This window comes from Furipterus horrens, unplaced genomic scaffold, assembly GCF_987537825.1.
Source record: "Furipterus horrens unplaced genomic scaffold, mFurHor1.1.pri manual_scaffold_9, whole genome shotgun sequence".
NCBI lineage: Eukaryota > Metazoa > Chordata > Mammalia > Chiroptera > Furipteridae > Furipterus > Furipterus horrens.
The window spans coordinates 6,062,034-6,088,997 of NW_028327179.1; the positions used below are offsets into that span (position 1 = coordinate 6,062,034).

The following is a 26,964-nucleotide window of genomic DNA, read 5'->3' on the forward strand; positions in this document are numbered from 1 at the left end:
CGCTCAGCCATTGGAGGACACGTTCACTCCCTCCTTTCTCATTGTGTCCCTCCCATGGGCACCTTGGTCAGAGTGTGACAGTGTGAGCACAGAGAGTCTATTACAATATGTGCCCTGATGCCTTCGTTACCTTTGGAAAAGTCAGTATCAGGATACGTTGCCCCCATAATGTGATTTATAAAGTTTTTACTTACTTGACATTGGGCAAAAGGCACAGAAGTGAGGGGAAGAGGAGGTGGTAGATACACATTCCACCACCAAATGCCCCCTGATGCCCGGCTAGAATCCTTGGAACCTAATTCAAAGAACTCCATTGACCCTCACTGACTACCCCACCACAAGACTTCCCACTGAGGCTGAAATGGGTAGGTTCTACTAGGATAATCCTGTTTCTAAATGTAATAACTACACTTTTTTTGATTTTGGGTTTTTTTATTTTTTTTGCTAAAGAAATCTGAGTCCCTTATCTACACATTTTCCCAGTTTTTAAACATGAATTACCTAATGAGCAAAAGCTATTAGCATCTAGATTATAAATGTATTATTCAGCTCTCTGGGGAGCCTGGCCATCTGTGTTTAATATAAAATCATCCTTCCTAGTGCAGAAAGGAAGACTTTGGGGTGTTTGGTACACGGAACAGTGTTAGAATCTGGTGACTAGCTCGCTATGCTTAAAAGTAGGGATTCGAAGCCAACTGTGCTCCCTTTGACTCCCTCAGGAAAGGTGCGCTTTCCCGGGCAGCCTCAGACGGAACACCCAGGGGCTATTTTACAGGTTGAAGAGCAAGCGCACCCAAGAAGTAGCCAAAGGATTTGAGGGTTCTGGAGTCATCTTCTGCCATGCAAGCTGATGGCAGCCTCTAGGGAGGCAGAATTCTGCATCAAAACACAAGACTTTCATTCCAGAGCGTCTGAAAGGCAGAATGACCTTCCCATAGTCTGTCCCTACAGTTGTCTGCCTTGACTGGACTGAGAGAGAAATCTCACGTCGTATCGTCTGAAAGATAACATCTCCCTTTAAAGTATCGCTGGGGTCCGTCCCGTTTGGTGATTTGGAAAGGCTTGACCTTGGGCAGCGAGCAGACCGTCTCCTGAAGACTTTCCACAATTTTGGCTAACCTACAAAGGATCCAAAATCCTAGCAGTGGCCCAAGAATCGACCATAGAAAAGGCCACCTCTCTGCCTTGCGAACACACAGGGCTCCCGGGGCCCACCGAGTCCACCGCGGAGTCGATCCGGACTTGGTTCTTACAGTTCCTGGACCTCACTGAGCGCACCAGCATTTCACACTCAGCAACAGTAGCTATTGTCCAGCTTGGCTGTCTCCCCCAAGGACCTACGAGCTGGCCCCAAGCTTCCTGTTGAAGACAGACCATCAGGTGCCCCGTTTAACGCGGCTACTACCTCTGGCGAAGTTCATTAAATTCCAATGAAATTTTAAATTTCTTCTCATCCTCTTGAGAAAGCAGACACAGGGTATTCCCCTCCTTGCATGAAGTTCACTCGCACGTTACTGCAAGAATTACCGTCGTCGGTGGTTATTAGCTCCACAGTGATCTACGTGACATTGGGCATAGCTTTAATCAGCCCTGGAGACCTTCTTACCAAGCTTGTGAATTTTGAAAGCCACTTTTCCCTCTGATCCTTCAGAGAGACAGACAGACAGGCGCAACCTTGTCTCCATATTTTCAGTCTTTGAGTTTGGGGAATGAGTAGAAGGCTATTAATGCACTAACCTCCTAATTGACTGGAAGACCTCTAAATTAACTCGTTTTCTCCTTAATGCGAGTAAACAGTCTTTGATGAGGTCCTCCCTGCTTCTTGCTAATCGCTTTTCCTAACACAATCCGCTCATTCATTGCCCAGAGGGGGTGAGGGACTGGCAACATCGTGCTGGGTTTTGAAAAGAATATACGCATTTTTCTTACCAGAAAAGAAACTAAAAATCATGCTGCACTGAACTGGTCTCACCCCCAAGTGGGGGCTGGGCTGGTCGGAGCCGGTGCCTCTGCTTTTCTGTGCAGCCTCTAACTTCAGGACAGACACCGTCCAGTTATGATGCAGCTGCTCCTTCCCAGAACTCAGGACGCCAGCCTCTCTCCTGTGGAAGGTGCTGGCTGAGGATCAGCATTTGAGACTCGGGAGTCAAAACCCCTGCCCAAGTCTCTGTGGTCCCCGTTCCAGTATGCGTCCTCCGCCCCAGACCACCTACCTGATGGGGGGAGCAGACCTCATCACCTAACACCAGGGAAGCACCGTGCTTCTGCTCTCTAGCGTCCTAGCAGTGGACAAAGAGGCCCACGGGCTTATTCAACAATTTTTATGATGTTTGGGGACAGAGAGGTGGTTGAGGGAATTACTTACAAGAACGATCCTAAGGCCCGGGTCATGCCTATTTAGAGAACCCAACTCTTAAGAACTAGACAGGAAATGACTGTGAATGTCCTCATTCTCTGAATAAATCCCTGGATTATTTAGATGATCTCCAACCCTGTGTGTATCACTCATACCCTGGCAATCTGTTCATTGATTAATTTGTGTGCATTAGCCTCAGGGCTTGGAGGTTTGGTGTGCCACCTAAGACAGTTCGCCACAATCTCAACAGGCTCGGCCTCTCAGAGAGGAAAGCGGAAGCAGAAACCTGTTGAGAAAGCTGCTTTCTCAACATCTCACTCCCAGCCTCTGTCAGGCCTTGTGAATCAGGAATAAATCCCAGAGTCACTATAGAAACTGGTAAAATAACCCTCTGGAAACTCTCACCTCAGCAAAGCTGCTGCCGCTGTACTAGAGGGGTTGGATACCTGTCCCCGTGGTTCTCAAATGTATGTTCGGGACGCCGGGTGCTAACTGATCATCCAAACCAGAAAGGCCTTGCTGACCCGGGCTCTAGACCCCATTCCTTTCTGAGGACCTCAAATCAGATGCCTTGCTTGTTCTTCCAGGCCATCCTATCAGGAAATAAGGACGCTCCATATTTTGGGAACCAGAATCACTCACCTTGTGCCTGTGTGTTTTCTCCCGCAGACAAGTTTTGGTATTGCCGGCTGTCCCCAAACCACAAGGTCCTGCATTACGGAGACGTGGAAGAAAGTCCCCAGGGAGAAGTGCCCCACGATTCCTTGCAGGACAAGTGTAAGTGGCCGTCCTGGGCCGGAGGCCGAGCTGGGGTCGCTTGTGTGTTTCCCAGTCCCTAAATACCGTGCAGGAAGACTGTTCACCTACATAAACCCATCAGGCATGTCTCACCTTGTTCTAAGTCCTGGCCTGGACATTCCCGTGACCCCTGCCACATTTATTTCTTAGAGGTGAGTGTACCCCACGGTCAGAAGGCAGCACCACTGTGAGACCCAAGTATGGCTGCCTACTTCAAGGACCTAATGCAGACACTAGGAAATGTGGGGCAAACTACGTTTGATTTTCTTCTAAATAGTCCCTGAAATACATGTTATTTATATGTATTTGCTCTTTCTATATGATATCTGTTTTACTGTATGTATTTTGAAGAACCAGCAATAGGTCAAATTATTTTAGTCCAACACCAAACCAGATCCCAGGTTATTTATTTATTTATTTGATCTTAGGGGGCGGGTAGGGGTGAGTGAGAGAGAAACACCAATTTGTTGTTCTACTTACTGATGCCTTCATTGGTTGATTTTTGTATGTGCTCTGACCTGGGATTGAACCCACAACCTTGGTCTATCAGGACAACGCTCTAACCAACTGAGCTACTTGGTCAGGGCCTGTTTTAATGTATATATTTTGAAGAACCAGTAATATACTAAATTATTTTAACCCAACACCAAACCAGGTTCTAGGTTTTTTTAGACAGTATTAAGTGTAGGCATTAAACCAAGTATTATAGAAACAATAAAATGTAAAGGCTGATGAATTAATCTGGAAGAGGAAGGAGATGAAATGAACATGGCCTCAGAAGATACCCCAGGAAGAGAAACCAAAGAGTAAGAAAAATAAAGACAGTTTTAAATAACCTTCAAAAGTCACAGTGACCCTGCAGGGAATCATGTATGTGTGTCCCAGATCGAGACCTCACCCCAGGTCCTAGCGCCTTACCTCTTATTCCCCAGCACCATGGAAGTCAAATGCAGGCTGCCTTTCTGGAAGCTCAGGCCATCAAAGCGAAAATGAACCAGGAGTGGAAAATTCCTGACATATGCAGACTCTGCTGACATTATCAGGCAGACAGCCGGGAACATTCTCTCTTCCTCCAGCTTAAAAATGGGGCATTCTGGGCTTTGCAGTGCCATTTAGTTCAGAAAGCGATCTCCGTTCATAAGGGCACCACCTCCCTGGGCTTCTTGTTGACACTGTTCATGGGAAGAGAAGAAAACTGAAACCTGCAGCTACCGAGTCTGGGACAGTGTCTATGGTCCCTGCAGTGGGGGCGGGGCGGGAGGCATCCCAGGGCTCTGTCTGGAGTGAGGACCCGCCCTTCAGGTCTCAGGAAGCGTGCCCAGTACCACCGTGGACAAGCTAGACCAGCGCTTCTCAGAGTACCGGCCTCGGACCAGCAGCATCACCTGGGAACTTACTAGAAATGCAGATTCCTAGGCCTCGCCTCCAGACCTGCTGGCGCAGAAGCTCTGGGGATGGGGACCAGCAATATCTGTCTTGATGGGGCCCCAGGCAGTTCTGATGCTCAAAGCAAGAACTGCTGGCTGCCTGTTGCCATCTGCTCTTCACAGTGACTCTTCAAATGTAGCTTCCACCAAGTCCAAGGTTAGAAAACAGTGGTAGTGAATTGGGAGTGGGTTCCCAACTTTTAACTTTGGTAAACAAGGCTATCAAAAATAACATATAACTAAAATTTTATATCTCGATACTTTCATTTTTAAAAAATGGCTGGCCGTGGCCCAGTGACTCGGTTGGTAGGAGGGTCATCCCGTTCACCAAAAGGATTGTGGTTTGATCCGCAGTCTGGGCACATATTTAGGCTGTAGGTTCAACCCCTGTAGGCGCGTGTATGGAAGGCAACTGATTGATCTCTCTCTCTCTCTCTCTCTCTCTCTCTCTCTCTCTCTCTCTCTCTCTCTCCCTCCCTTCCCCCCCCCCCCCATTCCCTCTCTTTCTCTATCTCAAATCATTAATATATATCCCTGGGTGAGGATTTTAAAAACAGGACTACGGATCACATCACCTAATCTTGAAATGAAGAACAGTCCCTTCTACAAAATTAAATTAGGTTTATTAAAACTCACACCCACGTTTGCATCTTCCTCTCCTTTCTAACTGGTGAAAACTCCCTCATGAACTAGGAGCTGCCAGAGCCAGCAGTTTGGAATCAGGGCGCTACAGTACTAAACTGAAGAGTTACGGGTTACTGTTGACCACAGCACCCGGAAACTCTGTATGAAGTTTCCCACGCCCTCGTTCCTAACCTGACCAAGAAATAAGGAAAGTGATCCAGGCAGAAAACAGACAGACAGACAGACAAACCAACAGCTTGATTCATTCTTTCCCGCGTGGCCCAATGAATCGTCTCTTCCACTCACAGAACATGTTTATCTCCATATTGGTAGGGATGTAACCCACTTCTCAAAGCAAGGCAGGCCTTCGTTCAGCACTGATGGCAGGTTTGGTCTGCACGCACCCTCACCAGCGGGTCCCATTGCTGAGGAAATGGGTTAGAGAAGGTCAAGGCGTGGACAGCACCTGAGCCTCGTGCAGGGCACTTCCTGGCCTTGCCCACAAGCTGATGCCCTCACCCCAGCTCTACCAAGGCGTTTACCCACAAAAGCACAGGGTGACAGCAACGGGCTAGAAGCCAGGGATGCTACCCGCAGGGCGAGCTGGCTTGGCAGGTAGTGTCAGAACGCGGCCCGAGCTGCAGACCTCTAAACGGCTTCTGGTGGTGGCCACGCAGCGATGGCAGTTCTGGGAAGGAGCTGCAGCTGTCCCCTCTGCCAGCAGTTCAAAATTCCCCTCCAGCCCCTTTCCCTGCTTCGTGACAGTTTACTCACTGTTGTTGAAACCAAGAACCCATACCTGTGCAGGTGTGTGTGGGCGACATTACATCTGTGTGCACATGTGTCCCAGACAGTGGTGTCTTCACGTAATGAAGCCAAATGAAGCCACAACGTGCCTGAGCTGAGAAGGACGCCGGCTGCATGGTCTGCATGCCATTCCAGTGGCACATTCCGCCCGGATCATGTAGCCCGTTCTCTGGGAGCCCTTCAAAGTCAGAAACTTCGTTCTGCCCGAAGAATGAGTCCTGTCTTTAATTAATGTCAAGTGCCATTGCTCTTGCCTGGTGTGATTGCCCTCTCTTGAGACCAAGAGGGAGGTTGCCTTCCGCCCCTTAAGTTAATCAGTGCTGAATACTGAGACAGCCATGAATCAAACAGTGTAACTGAATCCTCTTCCTACGGAAGAGCGTGAGTGAAAATGGTGAGCTCCCTTTAGCTCTCTCCGTCCTCAGTGCGAGGGGATCCCTCTTCTCCCATTTGTTTTACCTGACAGGAAATAAGGCCCTTAAAAATCCGTATTTCTCCTTCCATGCCCCCACCCCAGATCCCTCCCATGAGGGTGACAGGCCGCATCACCCCCACCAAACACTCGACTCCAGTGCTTCCCAGTCCTGGGCTCCAGTGCCTCCCCGTGGGAGAAGTAGGCCAGTGTTTCTCACGCCCATACCAAAGGGGCCGGAGGGGAAGGCTCACCCCTCCCACGAGGCCGTTCAGCCTATTACAGAAGACGAGAGGCACAGCTGGGGCAGAGCAAAGTGGGCACTTTGGGTCATTGACGCACGGTGAATAATTCAGGCCCCCCAACCCCCGGAGAGTACTAACTTTGGTTGTTGATAATGAGAGCAACTCCGAATACTATTTATTGACTGCGTGCACCATGCGAGGCACTGTGCTGGGGACGTCACATTAATTATCCTCTTGACAATCCGAAGCAGTAGAGACCATTGTCCTTGACAACCTGAAGTGGTAGATACCATTGTCCTTGTTCCACAGATAAGAAAACTGAGCTACAGGAAAATCAAGTGACTTGTTCAAGGTCACATGGCTGGTAAATGGTAGAACAAAGACCTGAATGCAACCATCCAACCTGGTGGACCAGCTTTTTACCATGTACCCACTCGTCCACACTGCCTAGATTCAAAGCCGACAGCGATCTTGGCTCCAACATCAGGCATTAATTCTTGGAGCAGCCCTCTGAGAGAGAAGATGTTATCATTCCATGTGGCAGGCAAGGAAGCGTCGGCTCCCAGAATGTTAGCCCAGAGCGCTCTAGCTGGTAGGCGGGTCTAGATTTCAAACCCCGGCTCTGTGACTGCAGAGGCACAGCCCTGGCCACCACTCCATGCTGCCGGCTGAGAGGGCAGATTCTTTACTGCACTGGGCTGGCATCCGTCCATCCCTCCTCCTCGGTATCTGCGCCCACACGAGCTGTGTACATGGCAAACGCTCGTAACCTACCAGCTACTTCCTGCGGTGATTTCTTCCTCAGCTTAGCTCCCGGTAGAGAAAACTAAAACTATTTTTATCACGGTGGCCATATTTATTTTTAAATCACAATTGGAGTTCCTTCTACAGATGTCAGCAATGAAAGTTTCCTGAGCGTATCCACAGTGATCACCACATCTGGGCCACTTTCCGCGTGATTGGGGTGCTCACGCCCTCCGAGCACAGGGAGAAGTCACGATCTACCAAGGGAGCATGGAGTGGAACAGAGCCATAGCGCCAGCCCTGTCCCCCGCCGGCTGTATGACTTTGAATAATTTATTTCCTCAATTTAGGTCTCAGTCTTCCCATCTAAGCAATGGGAGTGCTGAATTAGATCATCTCAATCCAGCTCAAAGTGAAGAACGCATAAAGGCCATGAAGCCGTACCCCAAGGGTTTAGAGTGGAGGGTAGGGTACCAGGAGGGACCGTCCTGTTCTCATATCTCTGGGCCCCATTTCTTTATGCTACCGCACCCCCCAAAAAAAGACTTCGTGGAAACTCGCCTGCCTTTGACATGATCAAGAGCCCTCTGCTGCCTCCTCAGAGGCCAGATTCGTGGGATGTGACTCTGCTTCTGCCCCCGGGGGTACGGAGGGAGGCGTGTCAGCCCTCGGACCCCTGCTCTTCCAGTGCATCTAGAGGCAAACAGTGCGAAGAACAGCCTTTTAAAGCCGTGATGTGTTTTTAGAATTCCGTGTTTTCCTTTCAGCCATAATCCTGTGAGTAATAGAGCGGCTTGTCTCCTTGACAGGGGACAATGTATATAGAAATGTTAAATACATCCTGCCACAAATGAGGTGGAAAAGTGCCTTTTCTCCCCTGGAGCCTCCTCATTAGAGTCTGCAGGCTGCCCCCACAGTAGACTTGGTGTTAATCTTGTCCCATTTCATATGACAGGTTTCCAAAGCCAAGGGGTGGCTTGCTATTTATAGGTTGTAGACACTCTGCCTATCTAGTTCATTGACCATGTTACAGATTATACAACAAAGACTTTCTCCTTCCGAGGTCCTTATGACTCAGCCTCCATCTGAAGCCTGAGACGGTTTTCCGAACTGTTCGGTGAACACGTCACATTCGCTTCAGTGGCCGAGTTTCCGTTGAAAACTAAACCCAGTTTCCTGAAGTGCCTGAATATTCTGCCCCCCAGGGTCATACTTAGGCAGCCGGATAGGCCACTGAGAGAAAGAGCTGATCGTTGGCTATGACAATGAACTTGAGGAGGACAGAAGCTCATCATCGTAATCAACAATAGGTCAGGAGTCATAGGGACCAACTACAAGAGATGCCGATTTGAGGGGTTGAGGCAGAGGCAGGAAAGGGTCCGCGGCAAGGGGTCTGCCACTCGGGATAGGCTGCAGTGATGCATTCGGCAGCGGGAACAGACAACGTCTCAGTGGCCGGGCACAGCAGAAGTTTATTTCTCGCTCCTCATGTTACATATCCCAGGCCAATGGCGGCTTTGCCATCCCGCAGCTATGCCATTTGGAGGGAACATGGGACCTGTTCAGTTTCTGCAACTGGGGAAAAGTGGCTGGTGGGCAGGGACTCTTCACTGCCTCAGCCAATGAAAGAGACTTGCCATTTCCTCTCACATGTCATTGGCCAGAGCCGATCCCATGACCCCAGAGGTTGCTGGGAAGTGTAGTCTCCCATATGCCCAGAAAAAAAGGAAAGCCAGATGCCAGTGAGTACAAGGAAGGTCAACCAAAGGGGTCTAGAATCAGGACTGCAAGACATCATGGGACAGATAGCGGGGGTGTGTGCAGAGATTCCCGCCCAGAAGGGTTCACCGCACCCCTCCTCTTCTCTAGGGTTAGAGCTGCAGGAGCGTCAACAGATTTTCACAAGGGGCTTAGAAATTGTAGGGTACCTGGAAAATGTTAGCTTTCAAGGGGCCTTCCTGTTACCTTATATTGATAGTCCATGCAGTTTATAATTTTATCATTATCTAAGTATCACCCCACAACCCAGTTCCCCAGTAAAAGTATGTGAACATTAATTATGAAATTGCTCATCACCTTCATCATTAAGGGAATGATTACTAAGGAAATCACTGATTGAATACTTAGGAATTCATTACTCAAAGCTCCCACCGATCCTCAGTGAGACTCGCAGTCTTTTATGGGACAAATGATTAGGAACTGGAGAGGGACGGATGACTTTGATTTTTTTTTTTTTTTAAGCTTCCAAGCCACCCAACTGCCTTCTCTCTCTCTCAGGTTATTTTAACACCAAGTTTTAAGTGCACAAACCTTTCCATCTCTTTTATCACCTTCCAAGTCCCGAGGAAGACAAGATGATAGCATCTTTTCAACTAACTGCATGGCAAATGCCAGCTACCACTTTCCTATCAGAAAAGAGTGTTCGCTTTATTGGAGTTCAGTCTCACTGCTGGTAAAACTGGGGTCGTGAAACCTGCCTCACAGATTGTGGGAAGTGATGAGCTGGCGGAGAGGGAGAAGGACAGAGGTTAGGACTATTTAGATTCAAATACATTTCCTGCGATAAGGCTGCTTTTCCCCGTTATCTGAAACTCACAAACCCGAAGATGTAGGTACGTTAGCGAGAGCTACTGATACACGGGAAGCACCTGGCATCGTTTCCGGCACAGTGTCTTCCAGGATAACAGGGCTGGTACCGCTGTTACTGTCATTTCTGCTTCTGCTACTACCATCGCTTTTCACATGACTGTGTTGGGATTCTTTTTTAAGGGTATCTGTCTTAGTGAACCAAATGCTGCTTACCAACATAGATTTTTCTCCCCAGGGTTGTTGCTTTTTTTTGCAAGAATTGAAGGCTCTACTTTAGTTTCTAAGTCCGGGGACACGTCCTGATTTCGCTTCCTCGTTTTAACCCTTTTCTCTTTGGGCCGCAGTCCCTGGAAGCAGAAACCGTGCTCACAGACTTGACGCTCAGTCCTGCTTCTTTGCTGACATCTAAGCTTCTCCGTGGTGAAGTCACTTTCATTTCCTTTTATGAATTGCAGTGCCGGTGGCAGACATCAAAGCGGTGGTGACGGGAAAGGACTGCCCTCATATGAAAGAGAAAGGTGCCCTTAAACAAAACAAGGTATAGTTTCCAAATAATTGCAGATGTGTGGTTCTGTCTGAATAATGCAGTCAGCAGCGGGCCCAGCCTTCCTGCTTTAGTAGCAATGCATGTATGTGTCTACGTGCGCGCGTGTGTGCGTGTGTGTTTGTACACCTTTTTCCTTTCCTGATTCCTGTAACATCTCCCAGCTCTGTTTTTCCTCCCATCAATCGTGTGTTTAATCCCTACCATCTCTTCCGTTCTCTGACTCCCTGTCTAGCTCCAGCCTTAGGAATTGTCCTCTTACTGTTACCACCCAGTCTTCTCTTTAGCCTTCCCCACTCAACCCCACCCATTCTCGGGGCCTCTCCTAACCCCCCCATTTATGTTTATATTATCCCTCCCCCATCTCCTCCCCTAAGTCCGTACCAGAGCGGCGGAGAGACAGTAATAAGCTCTGGGCTTGGAGTGCGAATGGGATAGGTGTGGCCTGTCCTCCGACGGCTTAGAGTCTAACGTGTTCAGCAGAGCTCAGTGTAATAGACGACTTTCTCTGGACACAGATAAGACTTAGCTCCTTCACAGAGAGAGTGGGGAATGTCTCAGTGAGACTTGAACTGTCGTGGGGGAATGGAAATTCAATTGGAAGAATTGGATCTTTAAGGATTAAGGATTGACTCTAAATCAAACGTTAGGATTTATAAAGTTGCTTTATTGCCTAGTTTTTGAAAATGAGCATTCCCGGAGTTTATCCCACAGAATTTTGGGGCTTATTGTTAAACAGTCAAAACATAATCAGCAGAGGAAAGATCTGACCACGTCTCACTGATTCGGGTACAAATATATTTGATGTAAGAGAAGCTTCCAACCACCATGTTCCAGAATCCAGCTTCTCTTTTTTTCTAGTGTGATCCATGAGCCTCGAACAAGAAGTGGGTTATACTGGAAGCTGATGTTCTAGCATTAGCTTGGGAACCCTGGTCTTAACCGCATTTACTTCATTTGTCATTCATTAAGCAACTGTACTGAGCATGTTCTTTACACCAGACCTGTGCCAGGTGCTGGGAATCCAGGGATAAACACAACCTGGCCCCTGGCCCTGGGTGTCTGATAGATATAAGACTTCTGTATCAACATGCAGTTATAGGCCAATGTTGCCTATTTTTGCAGAAACTTGAACTCAGGACGAGTCTGGAAGACTTGAGAAAGACTCCCGGAGAAAGGCCTCTATCCAAGCTGGGTTTTGAAAAGGAATTGACCAGGGGGAGAAGCTAGGGGAAGGCTTCTTAGGCGGGGGAAAGGGTATGTGAAAAGGCACAAAGCAGCCCCTCATCGAGAAACCTTGAATCCAGAGTGTAGGATTGACAGGGATGGAGAGAACAGAATGGGTTGGGTTGGCGCCAGATATTTAGAGCTGCCTGGAGAAGGCATTCTTTTCTGTTGTTCTATACTACATGAATGAGTGGATTTTACACTCTAAACAGAAACTCAGATTCCTAGGGACAGACAAGGAGTAATGCACTGTAGGTGACATCTACTACTAGTTCTAAGGCCATAGGGCACGCACGCACACACACTATCCTGTGTCTTTAACCAAAACGCTTTGCCCTCAAGATGACATGGATAGAGGGGGGAGAACCAGCCTGGTTAAAGTGATTGCTGGCCAAAATTGCCAAACGAGGCGAGTCACCCCCAAACAATATAGAGAATGGCAGCTAATGCTGTATACTGAAAACACGTTTGTATACAGCTCTACTCCTGTATTCCTTCTGTTCATCGTTTGGCCCCTGGAAGATGATAGTCTCATAACCAAGGCGCCATCATGCCCAGAATTTCTCTGAGCATCCCCCGGCCCAGCATGCCTTGTCTCTGGTCCCAGGGCCGGAGGGTAGAGTACAAGGTCAGGGGTCCTGGGTGAGGGGGAGTCTTTTGGCCCTCCTGCCTCCTCTGTCCCCAGAACTCGCCCATTCCGGGCCTTCCTCCATACGGCAGGGTGGGATTTGTGAATCAGTGGGACAGAGGAGGAAGGTAAGCAGCTCCCGGACCTAATTTTCACTGAATTAAATCCGCAGGGAATAAAAGACCTTAGGTGGTGAGTAGCAAAGCTCAGATGTCAAAGGGAACATTGTGTATGACAAGAAGCCCCTGAGGGGGACACTGCCCCAGATCCGTGACAGCTTGCTGCCCCACCTCCTGGCACCTCTCTCCCTCCCAGACAGTTTGGACAGGCGGCAGCTTCTGGAGCGTTCGCCTGGGAGATGTTATTGCTCCCAGCTCTGCAGCCTGCCTGCTCCAAGTGCTGAAGAGCTGACCTCCTCTGATGACTCAGTGACAACAAGCCAGGGACATCAATAAAACTCATTACCAGTGATAGCAGCCTTTCCAACAGGCGTGCGGCTCAGAGAATTAATTCCTCCCACCCCTCCCAGGCAGCTTTGGTGAAATTAAAGTGCGGATTGGCGTGCTCACGAACTTCCCACTTCCTGCCTGTGTTTGTCAGGAATCTAGGTCAGGACAGGGCCCCTCCTTCACGTCTCCACTGGTACATGCCCCAAGTTTGCAGGCCCCTCCTTTGCCTTGCCCGTGCCCCTGCAGAGGACAAAGCGGAACAAGACGACCACACTGACACTCTGGTCTCAAGTGACTTCAGCGCCCAGTCAAGAGGCTGAGTCTGGGCTCTGGCGGTGGTCACGCCAGGTGTCAGTAGCAACACAAAGCAGCTGTTATCCAATGTCAGCCCAAGAAGTAGGTCATGAACTTCACCTTTTCCCCTCGACCTCCCAGGGTCACCCAGTGCTGCTGTGTGTAATGTACCGACTGCCTGTCCTCGCCTGTCTCTCCAGAGCTTTCCCACAAATGACAGTAAGAGTCATAAAGAATCATCATTTATAGAGGGCTCCTAATCTAAAAACAGCTCTTATGAACATGTGAGATTAGAGCTTAACATTTTACTGAAAAAAGAAATGTTTTAAGCTTTTTTGAAAGAAGAATATAATTACCTACAATTCCGGAACCTTAATATAATGATTATCATTTCACTTCCAGTCCCTGTCCACAGGTTAAACATTGTTCATAATTGTGATCAAATGTGAAGCATGTTCATTTCTCCTGCTTTTTTTCACTTAAGATCAATCACATCTTCATAATTATCATATCGAATAGCTGGATGAATATAATTCTCTGGATTGCTCATTTGTGATTTCTTCAGTGGTTTACCCAATGAAGGGAGGATATGTATTTAGTACCACGTATTAAGTTCTTTGCTTGCTTTTTCAATTTTTTTAGGAATAACCCAAGGCATGGGATTCCTTGTTCTTCATATGGATTGCCATACTGATATTTTTTAAGAGGGTGACACCAGTTTTTGGTACCACTATTAGGACCCAGGACCATTTTTATCATAAACTAAAAGACCTGAGAGACATGTCCAACTTAATGGAAAATTTGCTTTTATTTGTTTTGGTAAGCTCCTTCCTAATATTATCAGTCTTTGCCGGGCAGGCCTGAATGAAGGCCTAAGGAAGAAAAAACGAAAAATGCAGAGAAGGGAAGTTTTGCAGAAGAGCTCCCATTCTGTGGCTCGCCTCCTTTCCTTCTGTTCCCGGCAGCTGGGGAGACCCTAAGAGTGTGAGATGCTGGTAGGTCTGGGTTCGAACAAGGGTGCTCGCTTGTAATGAGGGGACCGCTGGGGGTGAGCCAGACAGCGACAACCCCTCTTCCCCACCAAGAGCCACACAACCTGATGGCTGTTGACAGTGTCAGGAGAGGCACTGGGGCTGCTGAGCTCCCTCTGGGAGACTTCTCCAACCCACCTGCACTCTGACTCCAGCAGGAATCGGCCCCCTCTTTCTGCCTTCCACACTCTTCCTGTGGCGTTGGTGCCGTGACACTGGCCCAAGGCAAGTCCTCTGACACCTGTTAAGGCAGAGGATGATGGGGAGACAGCTGCCCCCCCGGGAGTGACTCGTCGGCACCCCTGAGGGTGCAGCTCCTAGATCACCAGGGTGGTGGTGGTCGTGAGAGGTGCCTGATAAAGACACACAGAAGGAAGGAAGGCGGCCACGTGTGTCATAACAACGCAGGCCACCAACGTGGACACCCTCGACCCTTCCCCTCCAGATGAGGAGGTGCTAGGCTGTGGGGGAGGCAACCATTCTTGTCTTCTAAAGGTTGCATCCTGCTGACTGCTCAGACCAGCAGACTAATCACTGTATCCAGCGTCGCACAGTGCGGACAAGCGGAGAAGTGCCCTTTAGCACACATAGGAGACATGACAGTGAGAGTCTCAGCCAAGGTCATTCAACTGCAGTGAAGCGATCGTGTCCCTTCGTCCTGGGTCCTTTGTGTCTGGCTCATTCTGTCTGCGCTCAGTAGATGCTCACCTAGAATGAACCCAGGTATTCTGACATCAGGCCCATGTTTCTCCTTGATGCTATTGTATAAAACCTAGGATTTCAGTAGCCTTTGCTCTACAGTTTAGAGATCAGGGGGCAGACATGTCACCTAAAGATAACGGGTTTACCCAGAACCCCATTACCTACCATGTGCTAGGAAATGTAGATCCCTGTTAACACCTGTCTGTTTGGGGGTGATCAGAGACAGAGCAGCTCTTGATTCTGCGGATCGGGAAGTTTCCAGCTTGTCATGGTCTCCCCAGAAGGGGGATGCTGAAGAAGAGCGAGGCAGAGCTCTGGGCTGTGTCACTGGCCTGCTGCTTCTCTGGATGCGCTGTGAGCCTCCTCTGTGTTCAGTGCCCGGCCATTTGTAACTGCGAAGCCAACGCGCCGGCTTCCCTGAGCGGGGCGTTTGTCTTGGTCTCTTGCAGGAGGTGCTGGAACTTGCTTTCTCCGTCCTGTATGACTCAAACTGCCAGCTGAACTTCATCGCTCCCGACAAGCATGAGGTAAGTGTCTCCGGTGGGTTCATATATGAGAGACCGTCACATTTTTTCTAGAAGAACCAGCAGGAGAAAAAGGTTAGAGAGAAAGAAATCTCATTTAAAAAGGAAAAGCCTCCCTGAGAAAAATCAGGAACAAAGGAACATCTTGTGGACTTGGAAAGGAATGGAAAAACTGCCAGCTTCTCACGAGCTCAGTGAAGAGTCCATGATCAAGAAAAAGAACGCGTAGAGGCTTAAGACCCAGCAAGGGTGGCCCTGGTGACAGCTTTGGAGGTGCCACTGAATTTAGTTTTGGGTCCAGATTTTCCCAAGATAAACTTGTCTCTGTTCTTTAAAATATTTTATACACCTGAAACTAATATAAAATAATATTGAATGTAAACTGGAATTGAAAAATAAAATTGAAAAAAGAAAACATTTGCTAGAGTAGGTTTTCTACCATCTTTAAATTACTTTGCAAGGTTCGGGGCTGTCTCTGCCGTTGGGTTTTATTTCTGAGATGCTTTTATTCCTTTTTGACATCTTGTTAGATGTATAATTTGTTTCTCTTCTTGAGGGACGTTGTCAGCTATATTTAAAATATTTAGCATAAAGCTAGGAAAATGCATTTATAAGATGAAGTAGCAGCTAGGGTTGGTTTAGCATTTTATCTTGTAAACTAGCATCCAGCATCATACTTGACCCTCTTTATTTTTGTTTTGTGAGCGGTGGCATAAACAGCTTTCAAAAAGGAAGGGAACATTTTCCTGAAACCTGACTTTTGTTCCCCGTTTCCCTGAGGAGACTTAGCTCATTTAGAAGCTATTCAGTATCTGGTTTTCACCGGTTTGAAGCTTTTGAATAAAATTGTACATCCGAAAGAGGGCGGAGAGATTAGATGCAAATCCTGCGTTTAGTATGGTGTTTAAATATAATTCTGGGCTACTTGACATTTAGTTTGCAGAAGGGTATGACTTTGTCTTCATCTTCTTGAAAATAGATTCTGTGTCCCACTGTTCCTCTTTTTAAATAAGATTGTGGCTGCACACAGGCCAGCAGACTCAAGTCGTCTACAGCTGTACAGAAAACCACCGAAACGAGGAGAACTGTGCATGTTATTGACATCTGGGCGAGGCGGTGCTCCCCAGTGCCCGTTCATTCCAGACGACGATACGTGTTCTGGGACTGCCGAGTCTGTATTCACGTTTGCCCCTCGTGGTGCAGGGAGGAGAAAATGCCTTGTGCGCGTGAGCACTTTTAGTTGCTTCAGACCACGTTCACGTCTGTTTCCTCATTTCATTGGTGTCACCACTCCATAAAACAGAAAGTCTTATTACAGGGGTCCTCATGTATCAAGGGAGCCAGACGCTTCTAAGATGGGAGTACGTACCTCGACAACACTAAAGATGATAGCAATTATAACTATTCCACGCTTTACGTGCTTCCTCGCACTTAATTCTCATCTAAAACTCCCAAAGAACGAACCGATATCATCCCCATTTGATTAAGAAGGGGAACAAGGCACAGGGCGTTTAAGACTCTTGTCCAAGGTCAAACCAGGAGTGAGTGACAGAGCTGGGATTGGAACTGTGGGGGCTTTTGCTCCAAAAACCCCTTCTCTTGGGCCCCGGCACTGTGAGCCTAGGAAGAGAGAAGGAAAGCAGGACCTGAACTCCCAGCTTCCTGCCTGTGCCCGTCACCCCGCTTCAGCAGTGACCAGCGCGTGGCCAAGCTGGTTCCATCTATAGCGCCCACACCCAGCTGCCATCCCCAGGTTATTTTCAAAGGCAATCCGGATACCATATCATTTTATTTGTAAGTATTTCTGGGTGCCTTTCTCAATGACAGACAGTCCGTTTTGAAACCTAACTACAGTACTATTGTCACACCAAGTTTAGAACGCTCTCATGTCACCACCATGAGCAGTCAGGTTTCAGATTTGTCCAACAGTCTCACATGTGTCTTTTTTCATCTGTACTCTGTTCAGATCAGAATCCAGATAATATACACACATAGCATCTGGTTAACAAGTTTCTTACGCGTCCTTGAATCTGTAGGTTCTCTCTCCCTCTCCACCTCTCACAGTTTCTTGTGAGCACATGCATGTGCTTTTTTTAATCGAAATCTATTCATTGAAAAAAAACAAACAGGTCATCTGTCTGGTCACATTGCCAATAGTCTAGATTTGGTTGATTACAATTCTGTGCATTAGTTCACTGTGGCTGCTATAACAAATTACCACACACTCCGAGGCTTAAAACAACATAAGTTGATTATTTTACAATTCTAGAGGTCAGAGTTCTGATGCAGGTCTTTCTTGGCTAAAATCAAGGTATCAGAAGAGCCCAGTTCCTTCCTGGAGGCTCTAGGGGAGCATCCATCTATTTCTTCAGCCTTTGCGCTCCTAGACACGGCCCGCATTCCTTGGCTCGTGGTTTCCATCCATGAACAGCAGTATTAGGTCAGATCTCCACATCTTCTTCCATAGCCAGATCTCCCTCTGCCGGTTGCTCCTCTCTCTGACTCCTATTCTGTTTCTCTCTGCCACTTTTAAGGACCCTTGTGATGACATTGCTACTTCATAACTGTAATTTTGCTACTGTTATGGATCGTCATATAAATATCTGATAGGCAGGATGTATTTTCATTGTTACAAATTAAACATAATGAAAGCATAGTGATTAATCACAAAAACAATAGGTAATTATATATGTGTTTTCCGATGGTCTTAGGCGACCCCTGTGAAAGGGTCGTTCGGCCCCCCAAAGGGGTCGCGACCCCACAGGTTGAGAACCGCTGCCTTAGAGGTTGCAAAAGGTTGATATCCCAAATCTGTCGTTCCTTCTTCATTTTAAGGGTGTTAGTTCTATAAAGAGAAAATGCCCTTATCAACTCTTTGGTTACCCTGAGGTTATACAATTTGTAGATGACAGGCAGGATAAACACTTGATTTCTTTTACCTTCAAAATAATGAGCGTCTTTCAAAGGAGACCGATGAGGTGTTTTCGATGCTGGAATATCGTTATGGAGTTATGGGTATAAACATATTTTTAAAGTTAAATATAGGTTGCCATCAGTATCAGTGTCTAAATTATCCCATCTAGAGAAAGTAGGGACGTCTTTTTGTGAGCTTCTGAGTCCTACTGACGTGACCCAGACGTCTTTGATAGTTTGGGGTCACTCTGGCATGACACAATGTTCCAGGCTCGTGTTGTGTGTTTTCCTGCTTTTCTTTACGGAGCTTTGGTTCCTTTCAGTAGGAAATGATGTTGAGGGACCAGAGTCTGGGCATTAGGTGTGCTTATCACTACTTGGTTGGTCATTATCTTTAGGCCTAGGAGTTGTGATTCTTCAGAAAGACAAAAGGCGTCACAGGTGCATACAGATACTTCCAACTCAGATTCGGTACCAGAGCTGTTATTTATTGGTTGATGTACTTTTAAAATAAAATGCTCTGTGCCTGCTGCTTCTCAAAAGAAAAGCGCTGCAGAAGTGTTCCTGCGGGTTCAATTAATCTGTACTAGGAAGCCAGCCAGGACTGGGAAGGCTGCGTGCGTGAGCAGTAATCCCTGGACTCAGGGAGTCACAGTGGGACAGTGCCAGACCTGCAGAGGGCCTCGGGGGGCAGAGAGTTCCGGGGCACCCATACCTGGGGGCACTGCACACATAGCTGAAGCTTCTCTAAATCAAGTTTCCTCTCCCAGGAGCTGTGGTACAAGGATCTCCAGGGTAGGACCTAGGTAGTTATTTGTATTAAAGTTATTTATAAAGAAGGCAATGTTTAGGCGTGTTCAGAATCTATATAAAGTATTCGTGAGGACACTAACACCTCCAGAAATCCCTGAGAACTGAACTAATGCTAGACAGCTTAAAGGCTTTGGCTGAGATCATCACATCGCCAGGACGGAGAGACACTCTACAGGTTCAGGCCACGCTAGATAGACTTGGCCTCATAATATGCACACGGCGCCCCTTCTCAGCTGCTGCATCGTGGGAGGTCTCCATCCCATCACTATGACCTCAGACTTGTACTAGTTTTATGTCAAGATCTGCTATTTATTCTGGTAACCACAGTGCCAAGCACAGGCTGACAAGGGTCTGGAACTGCCACTTGACCCAGTGAAAGTGGGGGAGGAGGGAATCTCAAGCACACGCTAGAAAGAAGACCAGTGGGACAAGAAGAGCCGAGCAGTTACTGTCACTGAGGTCCCGTACGGGCCTGGGACATCCTAGCACATAAGCCGAGCACAACATCCAGAATGCACGTCATTGAGTTGCTGGCAGCAGAGGCTAGTCCTTCCACTGGGCCCCGCAGCTCCGTAACCAGTCACGGCAGGACCCCAGCCTCTGGGAGGGATGCTGGCAGGAGCGAGGCAGGGCCTCAGGTAAACCAGGCACAGTGCTTCTCTGAGAGTTCAAGTCTACAGGAGAGGCAGAGGCGTGACCCCTGCAGTGAGAGAGGAATAACCAAATTCTCAGTGGGGTGCTCTGGAGGGCTTTCCAAACGAGGTGATGTCCTCAGGGACCGTGCCCCAAAGACCTGGAGGAGAGAAGCCCCAGGAGCTGAAGACCCAGGGAGAGAGGTCCGCAGAAAGGCAGCCAACCCACCACCCGTTGAGATCACCCAATAACAGCCATTTGCCCACCAGACATTGGGTAGCAGAGGCTCTCCTCCAGCCCTTTTGCTCAGAAATACAAAGGCAGGACTACCATTCATTCCAGGGTGGCATGGGGCTGTCCTCGTGCACGCCAGGAACCAGAGGGGACAGGCAGAGATTGGCTACTAGAGCAGGAACCACACCTGGAGTCAGGAAAGAAGCAAGCCTGACCTGATGTTGTGCCCAGGAGTGTTGGGATGTATTCCACCCAAACCTTAAAATGACAGCCCCACAGGGTGGGCTGTTAGGGACATTCTGTTGCACAGCCATAGAGAACTCCCACCCTGCTCTTACGTAGGGAGGCATTCTTTGCACAGAAGAGCGCAGGCACTGGAGCCCGAGTACGTAGGTTCAAATCCCACCCATTCCACATACTAGCAAGTTACTTAACTTCTCTGTGCGTCAATTCTCATAAAACAAAAAATGATAACAGAAGCACCAGCCTTATGGAGACGTTGTGAATATTATCAATAGTGATGGAGGCAAAGTCCTTAGCGCAGAGCCCAACACATGTTGATCATCAGTAAGCGTGAGCCATTGTTACTGCTCTTTAAAGCGTCATCGGTACTTACCCTGTCGCCTCCTCTCCCACCAGTACTGTATCTGGACAGACGGGCTGAACGCGCTGCTGGGGAAGGACATGATGAGTGAGCTGACACGGAATGACTTGGACACCCTGCTCAGCATGGAGATCAAGCTCCGCCTCCTGGACCTGGAAAACATTCAGATCCCCGATGCCCCGCCGCCCATCCCCAAGGAGCCCAGCAACTATGACTTTGTCTATGACTGTAACTGAAGTGGCCGGCCCCAGAGCCACCCCTCCGAAACTGGAAAACCTAGCTCGCAGGAGAGAAGGACAACTCACCCGCGCCTTGGAGTCCCCTCGCAAAGGGAAGCTGAGCGTCCTCAGCACTTCCGTTGGCCTCGCCTGCAGCCCCCACCACCTTTCTGCCCCTATCTGACGTCTGGCTCACTGCCCTGATTCTGTTTCTAGACGCCACTGCTTTAGCCCACTTCCCGTCGCTGCGGTCCTCTGGAGGGACAAGAGCAAAACCCGCCACCAGCAAGAGAGCCAAAGGGCCCTTCCATCCTGCTCCCCTGGTGGCCTGTCTCCCTTCCTGGAGCGTGAAAGCCAGCAGCACCGACTGCCCCCACCCAGCCGCCAGGCCGAGGGAGAGCCCCAAGCAAGGCTGGCATCTGGGAGAAACAGCCTAACTACTTGAGAAGAATAAATACCACCTCCTCGTTCCCCTTCTCCCTAGCGCCAGCTCACGCCACCATTTCCATGTGAATGGAAATCGGCTTTTCAATCTGCTCCCTCTTCCACCCTGGCCTTAGCCTTGCCCTGTTCCTTTCTGGTCCCAAGAGCAGCAATTGCTGCCTTGCTGTAGTTCTCACCAGCTTTGGGTCCCCAGACACGGTCCCCAGGTCCCATGCCCACTTCATGTCTGCACTGTGACCGTAACCAACCCCCTTTCCTTACCAGCTAGTCTTGGGTTTCCTTCCCCTCCCCACACAGCCCGCACCTGCCTTCTTCACATCCACACTCCCTCCCAGCCCCTTAGCTAAAAGCACAAAAGGGAAATTCATTCATCATGCTCCACGTCTAATAGAATATCCAAGACCTACATGCCTCTGCTTCAGGCGGTTGCAATCTAAGCGTCTGCTGTTCCCTTCTCGGGAAGGGGGGTGGGGCATGGTTCTGCTGCCACACAGGTTCCACAAGATGGTCAAGTGTCAGACATCCAAGTTTACATCATTGTAACCAGTGCAGGTGTTGGCAGTTTGCAAGGGTTTGGGGTTGGTTGGTTGGTTGGTTTTTTGTTTGTTTGTTTTTGTTTTTGCTTTGTTTTTGTACAAAAGAGTCTAACATTTTTTTTGCCAAACAGATATATATTTAATGAAAAGAAGAGATCCATAAATGTGTGTACTTTCCAGGTTTTTTTTTTAATTATTTTAATCTTAAACATCTTCCTGAGAATAACATTCCCTTAAACATGCTGTGGAATAAAATTAATCGTGATGAGTTGGGGAGCTGGTGCGTTCATGTGGTGACTGCAGTTCTTGCTGTTCGGCTGTCAGGGTCCCCTGCAAGCCTGTTAGGTATGCAGCATGTGGGCCCCACCCCAGACCCCCAGAAGTGGTTCCTGTGCATATTAGGGGACTCTGGAGCATTGCTAGGTCCCCATAGGCTCTGAGCATCAGTAAGGGATGTTACTTCTAAGAAGACCATCTAAACTCATGGAGAAAATCAGACCCACTGTGTAAAAATATGGCCCATTTACTGTGCCCGTGAGCTCCTGACCATGACGTTCCCTTTTATGTTTGTCCTCCTTACCACTATATAAAGAAAGAACGGACCGGCTTAAACAGGTCACACTGGGAGGGAGCACATTGAGCAGTGAAAAAGAATACAAAACCACAGACCAGGAATAAATTAAGCTGGAACTACATAAATCTAACTATGAATTAATAAAATATGGGTCAGAGCCCCTCGAAGGAATTTCTGGAAGTTCTACCGGAGGCATGTCTGGATCGTGAACTTCAAGGGCAGGCGTCAGAAGGTCCGAGTGCGTGGAAGTCAGCACAGTGCAGCACAAGCCACCCACAGCAGAGTGTTAGATGCCTTCAGGTCACTGCTCTTCATTGTCACCAAGACATGCAATTAAAGCTTGGCCTGAGTCGAAATGACATGGTTCAAGCTTTCCATAAATTGCAGGAGGAAAAAGCCCTTTATAATCTGTAGTAACTCACAGGTGAGTATGCATCCCATCAGAGCGCACACACACACACACCTGAGCATCACGTGGGTGCTTCCTTTATCATTAAACTTTGATGATATTAACAGGCATGTCCTCCATGCCAGGAGCATGTATTGATCTGTCCACCATCATGATAAAATGATCAAAGAAAGCAGAGTCATACCCTTCTTTATTTAGGAGTTATCAGATGCTGTCCGCGAAAAGAGGAATTCTTTGGACTAAGATACTTGAGGTCCTGGCACCCCTGCCGGGAAGAACCACCCCCTCTCTCTTCTGTAACTTGCTTTCAGTAGAAGCTAGCCCTCTCGGGGCTGTAAAGAGAGCATCATCCTACGTCTCCTTAGACCCTGCTCCTGCAGACTGGCAAGATCCTGGGAGTGTGGCTCTTCCTTCACTTTGTGACAGCCTGGTGCAGGCTTGCTGTCCTTATCCGGCCACCTCGTCTTCTTCCCCTGGGCTGCCCCGGGCTTCTCTCCCAGACAGTGAGCAGGTGTCTAAGCTGGGACATGTTGGCCAACTCCAAGGCGGCAGTGCAGGAGAAAGCCCAGTTGTGTCCTTAGGTCTCAGCTGCGTCCCCCAATTCAGCTTTCCCTGAGAGAACACCGATCATTGAATTTGAGACTGCTGATACTTTAATTCCTGTCCCATTATTATTCAGACCTTGGGAAGGGAAGGCTCCTTAACTGACCCTCTCGAAGTCAAAAGTAACTACTTCTAAGGACAAGCAACATCTAATGAGCCCTGCAAAAGACGAAGTGCAAGGCAGAACGTTTCTGAAGTCTTATCTGCACATCCGTTCTAAACCACCTTCTAATTATCAGCCCAATCATCTACCTGCCTGCTCTTGTAACAAAGTGAACAGCTGACCCGGTGATGTGCTTGCCAGTCATCCGTTTCACTTGAGTTACGAACTATTTTACAATTAACTTTAAGGAAGTAAAATACCCACATAATAACCAAAGACGTGCTCAGAGCTAGGCACTAGGAATGCAGCATGAATAAAATTTATAAACTGTACAAGTCTGTAAAAATAAGAATAAAATCTACAAAATCAGGGAAGTTGTAATCAGGTAACTTAGTCCAATATAAAACCAGCCGACTAGCACGCTGTGGGAAGTGGTACCATACAAACATGTACAAACTAGAGCCGAGGGAAGGAGAACGTGCCTGACACCTGAAAACGGGGGAAGGGGGGACAGTGAGGAGCAGAAACCGGAATAAGGTCCTGGGAGAGGCCAGAGGTTCACCCTGCAGGAGCTGAAAGATCCGGCAGAGCAAAGCGCGCCAGCGGAGCACGGAAGCGCGCACACCGGTGACTGTTGGAGACTTCGAGTCGCTCCGTGTGGCTGGCGTGCGGGAGGGCAGAGCGCACCGCAGGGAGACTGAGGCCCCGATCCTGCTGGCCCGCCTGGGGCGTCTCCTCCTGGAGGGCAGAGAGGCCGCAGCCAGGGGAGCCTTGCTGTGGGGTTTGCCCCTCGGGGGCATCACCAAGAAAACGGGAGAGACGGGAGGGGGAGAAACGGAAAGCACGATGGGAGCCAGAGGGGCTGGGGACCGCCCCTGGCGAGCACCCTGAGCGCCCAGGCTGGGACCAGCCAGTGGGGAGGCGAGGAGGGAGAGTCCACGTACCGAGGAGGCGGAATCCGCTGCCCTGTAAGCGAAGGTGGGAGAAGAAAGCCAAAGGGTGCTGAATCCCTGGGACAGCGAGTCAGCGGAGAACAGGGCTGGTGTCTCAAACCTGGGGGAGAGGACGAGCAGCCGGCCTTAGGGAACGACCGTGAGCGGAGGTCCTGCGGCGAAGGTGAGGTGGCGGGGCTGCTCCGAACACGGAGAGGAGATGGTGGGCGAGCCTAGGAAGCACTGGGAGCCTCTCACCTCAGCCACGGAATGGGAACGGCCCTGCCTCAGGAGACTGGGGACAGGTGGCAGGGAGCCACGACCTGTGCTCCCACGGTCAGGGCACCCACGGTCAGGGCACCCACAGTCAGCACTCCCACGGCCAGCGCTCCCACGGCCAGCGCTCCCTCGGTCAGCGCTCCCATGATCGGTGCTCCCACAACCGGTGCTCCCAGGACCAGTGCTCCGATGGTCAGCCCCCTCCCCTCGCCTTCCCTGCCCCGTGTCCAGCACATGACGCGCTCCGAAACATCCTCTCCAAAAGACAACTTAAGACGCGACAAAAGCTGTAAATGCACCAAAAAGGCTTTTCACTGGTTTTACTTGAGTTCGTGTTAAAGAACGTGCAGCTCACAGGTGCCGGGCATGAAGCCGGCATTGGAATGGGACGCCCTGAGCCTGGGCGGGCGGTGTGGGTGCTCTCGGCAGGGCTGTGGGCTCTGCCCCCGGGTCCGGGTGGAGAGTGGGCCTCGTGTGCGCGCTCCGTGAGAGGAGGGCTGCGGTCCTCCTGCAACAACCAGGATCCTGAAAGGCCTCAGCTGCAGGTTAGAGCGGGGAAAGACGCCTAAAATACGAAACCTTGGGCCTACGACTGTGCTTTTAGGATACATTCTACTGCTTCCACATGTTTCTAGAATGTCCACCTTGGAAACTAACATAAAACACAGCTGGGCTGGACAGAGCTGGACTCCCAGCAGAAGTGACGCCCCGTGCCCCTGTCCAGGTCTAACTTGCTGGCTGTGTGTCTTCAGGTTAGTTATTTCCTACTTTGTAAAACTTTGTATAACCTGCTTATAACAACTGTTGAAAGGTTACGTTAAGTCATGTTTATAAGTTCAATAGTATATAGCAAATTCTCATAGCTGGAACTTTCTGATGCCAAAATTCTCCTCCCCGGCTCGCTGCTGACCATGTGGATCTTATGATTACTATAGCCTTCACGCTTTTTCCTCATGTGTTGCTATTAAGCCTCATTTTCACTATGCAAATCTTACCCCCACCTTCCCGGGCAGTAGCGCTGGATGTTGAAATACGGGGCCAGATCCTGGGTATTACTTGGAAAACCAGGATCAGTGGTCCAGCCTGCAGGAATAGAGTTAAACGTGGAAACTGAGTCAACATGCAGGAGTCAGGTAGGGCCGGCCGGCGGTGGGAGCAGGGTCAGGAGCTAAGAGGTATTTCATGTGCCGCCAGGAATGATGGGAAGTCTCTGTAACCTGCTTTTGTTGAACAGAGAAGTGCCATCCCTGTGCATTCTGGCTGCCATCTCCTGACTGCCTGGGGGCGGGCATTGTGCTAATGCCCCTGTTGCATTATATCATCCCCCTGCCAGGAGGCCAGTAGTGCTACCCATTCACAGATGAGAAGTTCAAAGCTCAGAGGATTTAAGCCACTCTCCAAGGTCACACAGTGAGGAAGGGGTTGAATCGGGGTCTGAGTAGGTCTTTCTTTGACCCCAGGGGCAATACTGACTCAAAAGGATGGTTAATGGTGGCCCTTCACCCTCTGATGCTCATGCTGTTCATTTCTATGATCCCAGTTTGGGACCTGACATTTCCCTCTCGGATGGGGGGACAGGCCACCACATTTTGCTAGTGGATTCCTTTATTTCCAGAATATTATGCTTCTCTGGGAGCCCTGGGAGCTGTGCACTGTACCTGGGCCTGCTCGCGGGTCCTGTAGTCACCGCGGTGGCCCCGAAGCTCATGCCTCCCCTGCTCAGTCTCTCACCTGACCAAGTCTCTACAGCTGTATCAGGTCTAGGTTTTCCACCCAGGATCTGTAAGATGTAAGAGAATACTCTGTTCGCAAAATGCCCCACAAACCTGATTGTTTTATCCTGGATTCCATCACCGTTTCTCTTCCTGGCCTTTCTCTGCCCTTCAGGAAACATTTACCGTTAGTCAGCTTCGTTGGCTGCCTCCTCATTTTCTTTGGGATCATCGTGGTCCTCAAAAGCTGCCAGGATAGCTCTTTAAAAAGGTTCGATTCCAAAACACATGCCCAGAACTTGTGAGGAGGTGCTGTGCATACAAAGGAGAGCCGCCCCTCACCCGTGCAGCGGGTGCCACTGGGTCACCAGTGGGTGCCTTGTGTCGGGAGCACCCGTGGTTTCTCTGTCAACAGCTGTCCAGCACTTCCCCCCCTGACAGGCTCTTTGGGAAGAAAGGCCATTCCTTGCCTTCTCAAGACTGGATTTTGCATTTTTCTGTTTAAGTTCAGAAAAGAGCCCCAGGCTATCACCGCAGAAGGCTAAGCGGCCGTGGA

General features: G+C 49.2%; 1 protein-coding gene across 1 annotated transcript in view; it reads left to right on the plus strand.

Annotated features, from left to right (window-relative positions):
* Window positions 1-22,064, plus strand: part of ELMO1 (engulfment and cell motility 1) — a 341,907-nt gene extending 319,843 nt beyond the window's left edge. The window contains exons 20-23 of the mRNA XM_090287018.1: window positions 3,026-3,133; window positions 10,458-10,540; window positions 15,327-15,404; window positions 20,634-22,064. Of these exons, the coding sequence (XP_090143144.1) occupies window positions 3,026-3,133; window positions 10,458-10,540; window positions 15,327-15,404; window positions 20,634-20,834 (470 nt within the window). The 3' untranslated portion in view covers window positions 20,835-22,064. The remainder of the gene's footprint in view (window positions 1-3,025; window positions 3,134-10,457; window positions 10,541-15,326; window positions 15,405-20,633) is intronic.
* Window positions 22,065-26,964: the final 4,900 nt, after the last annotated feature.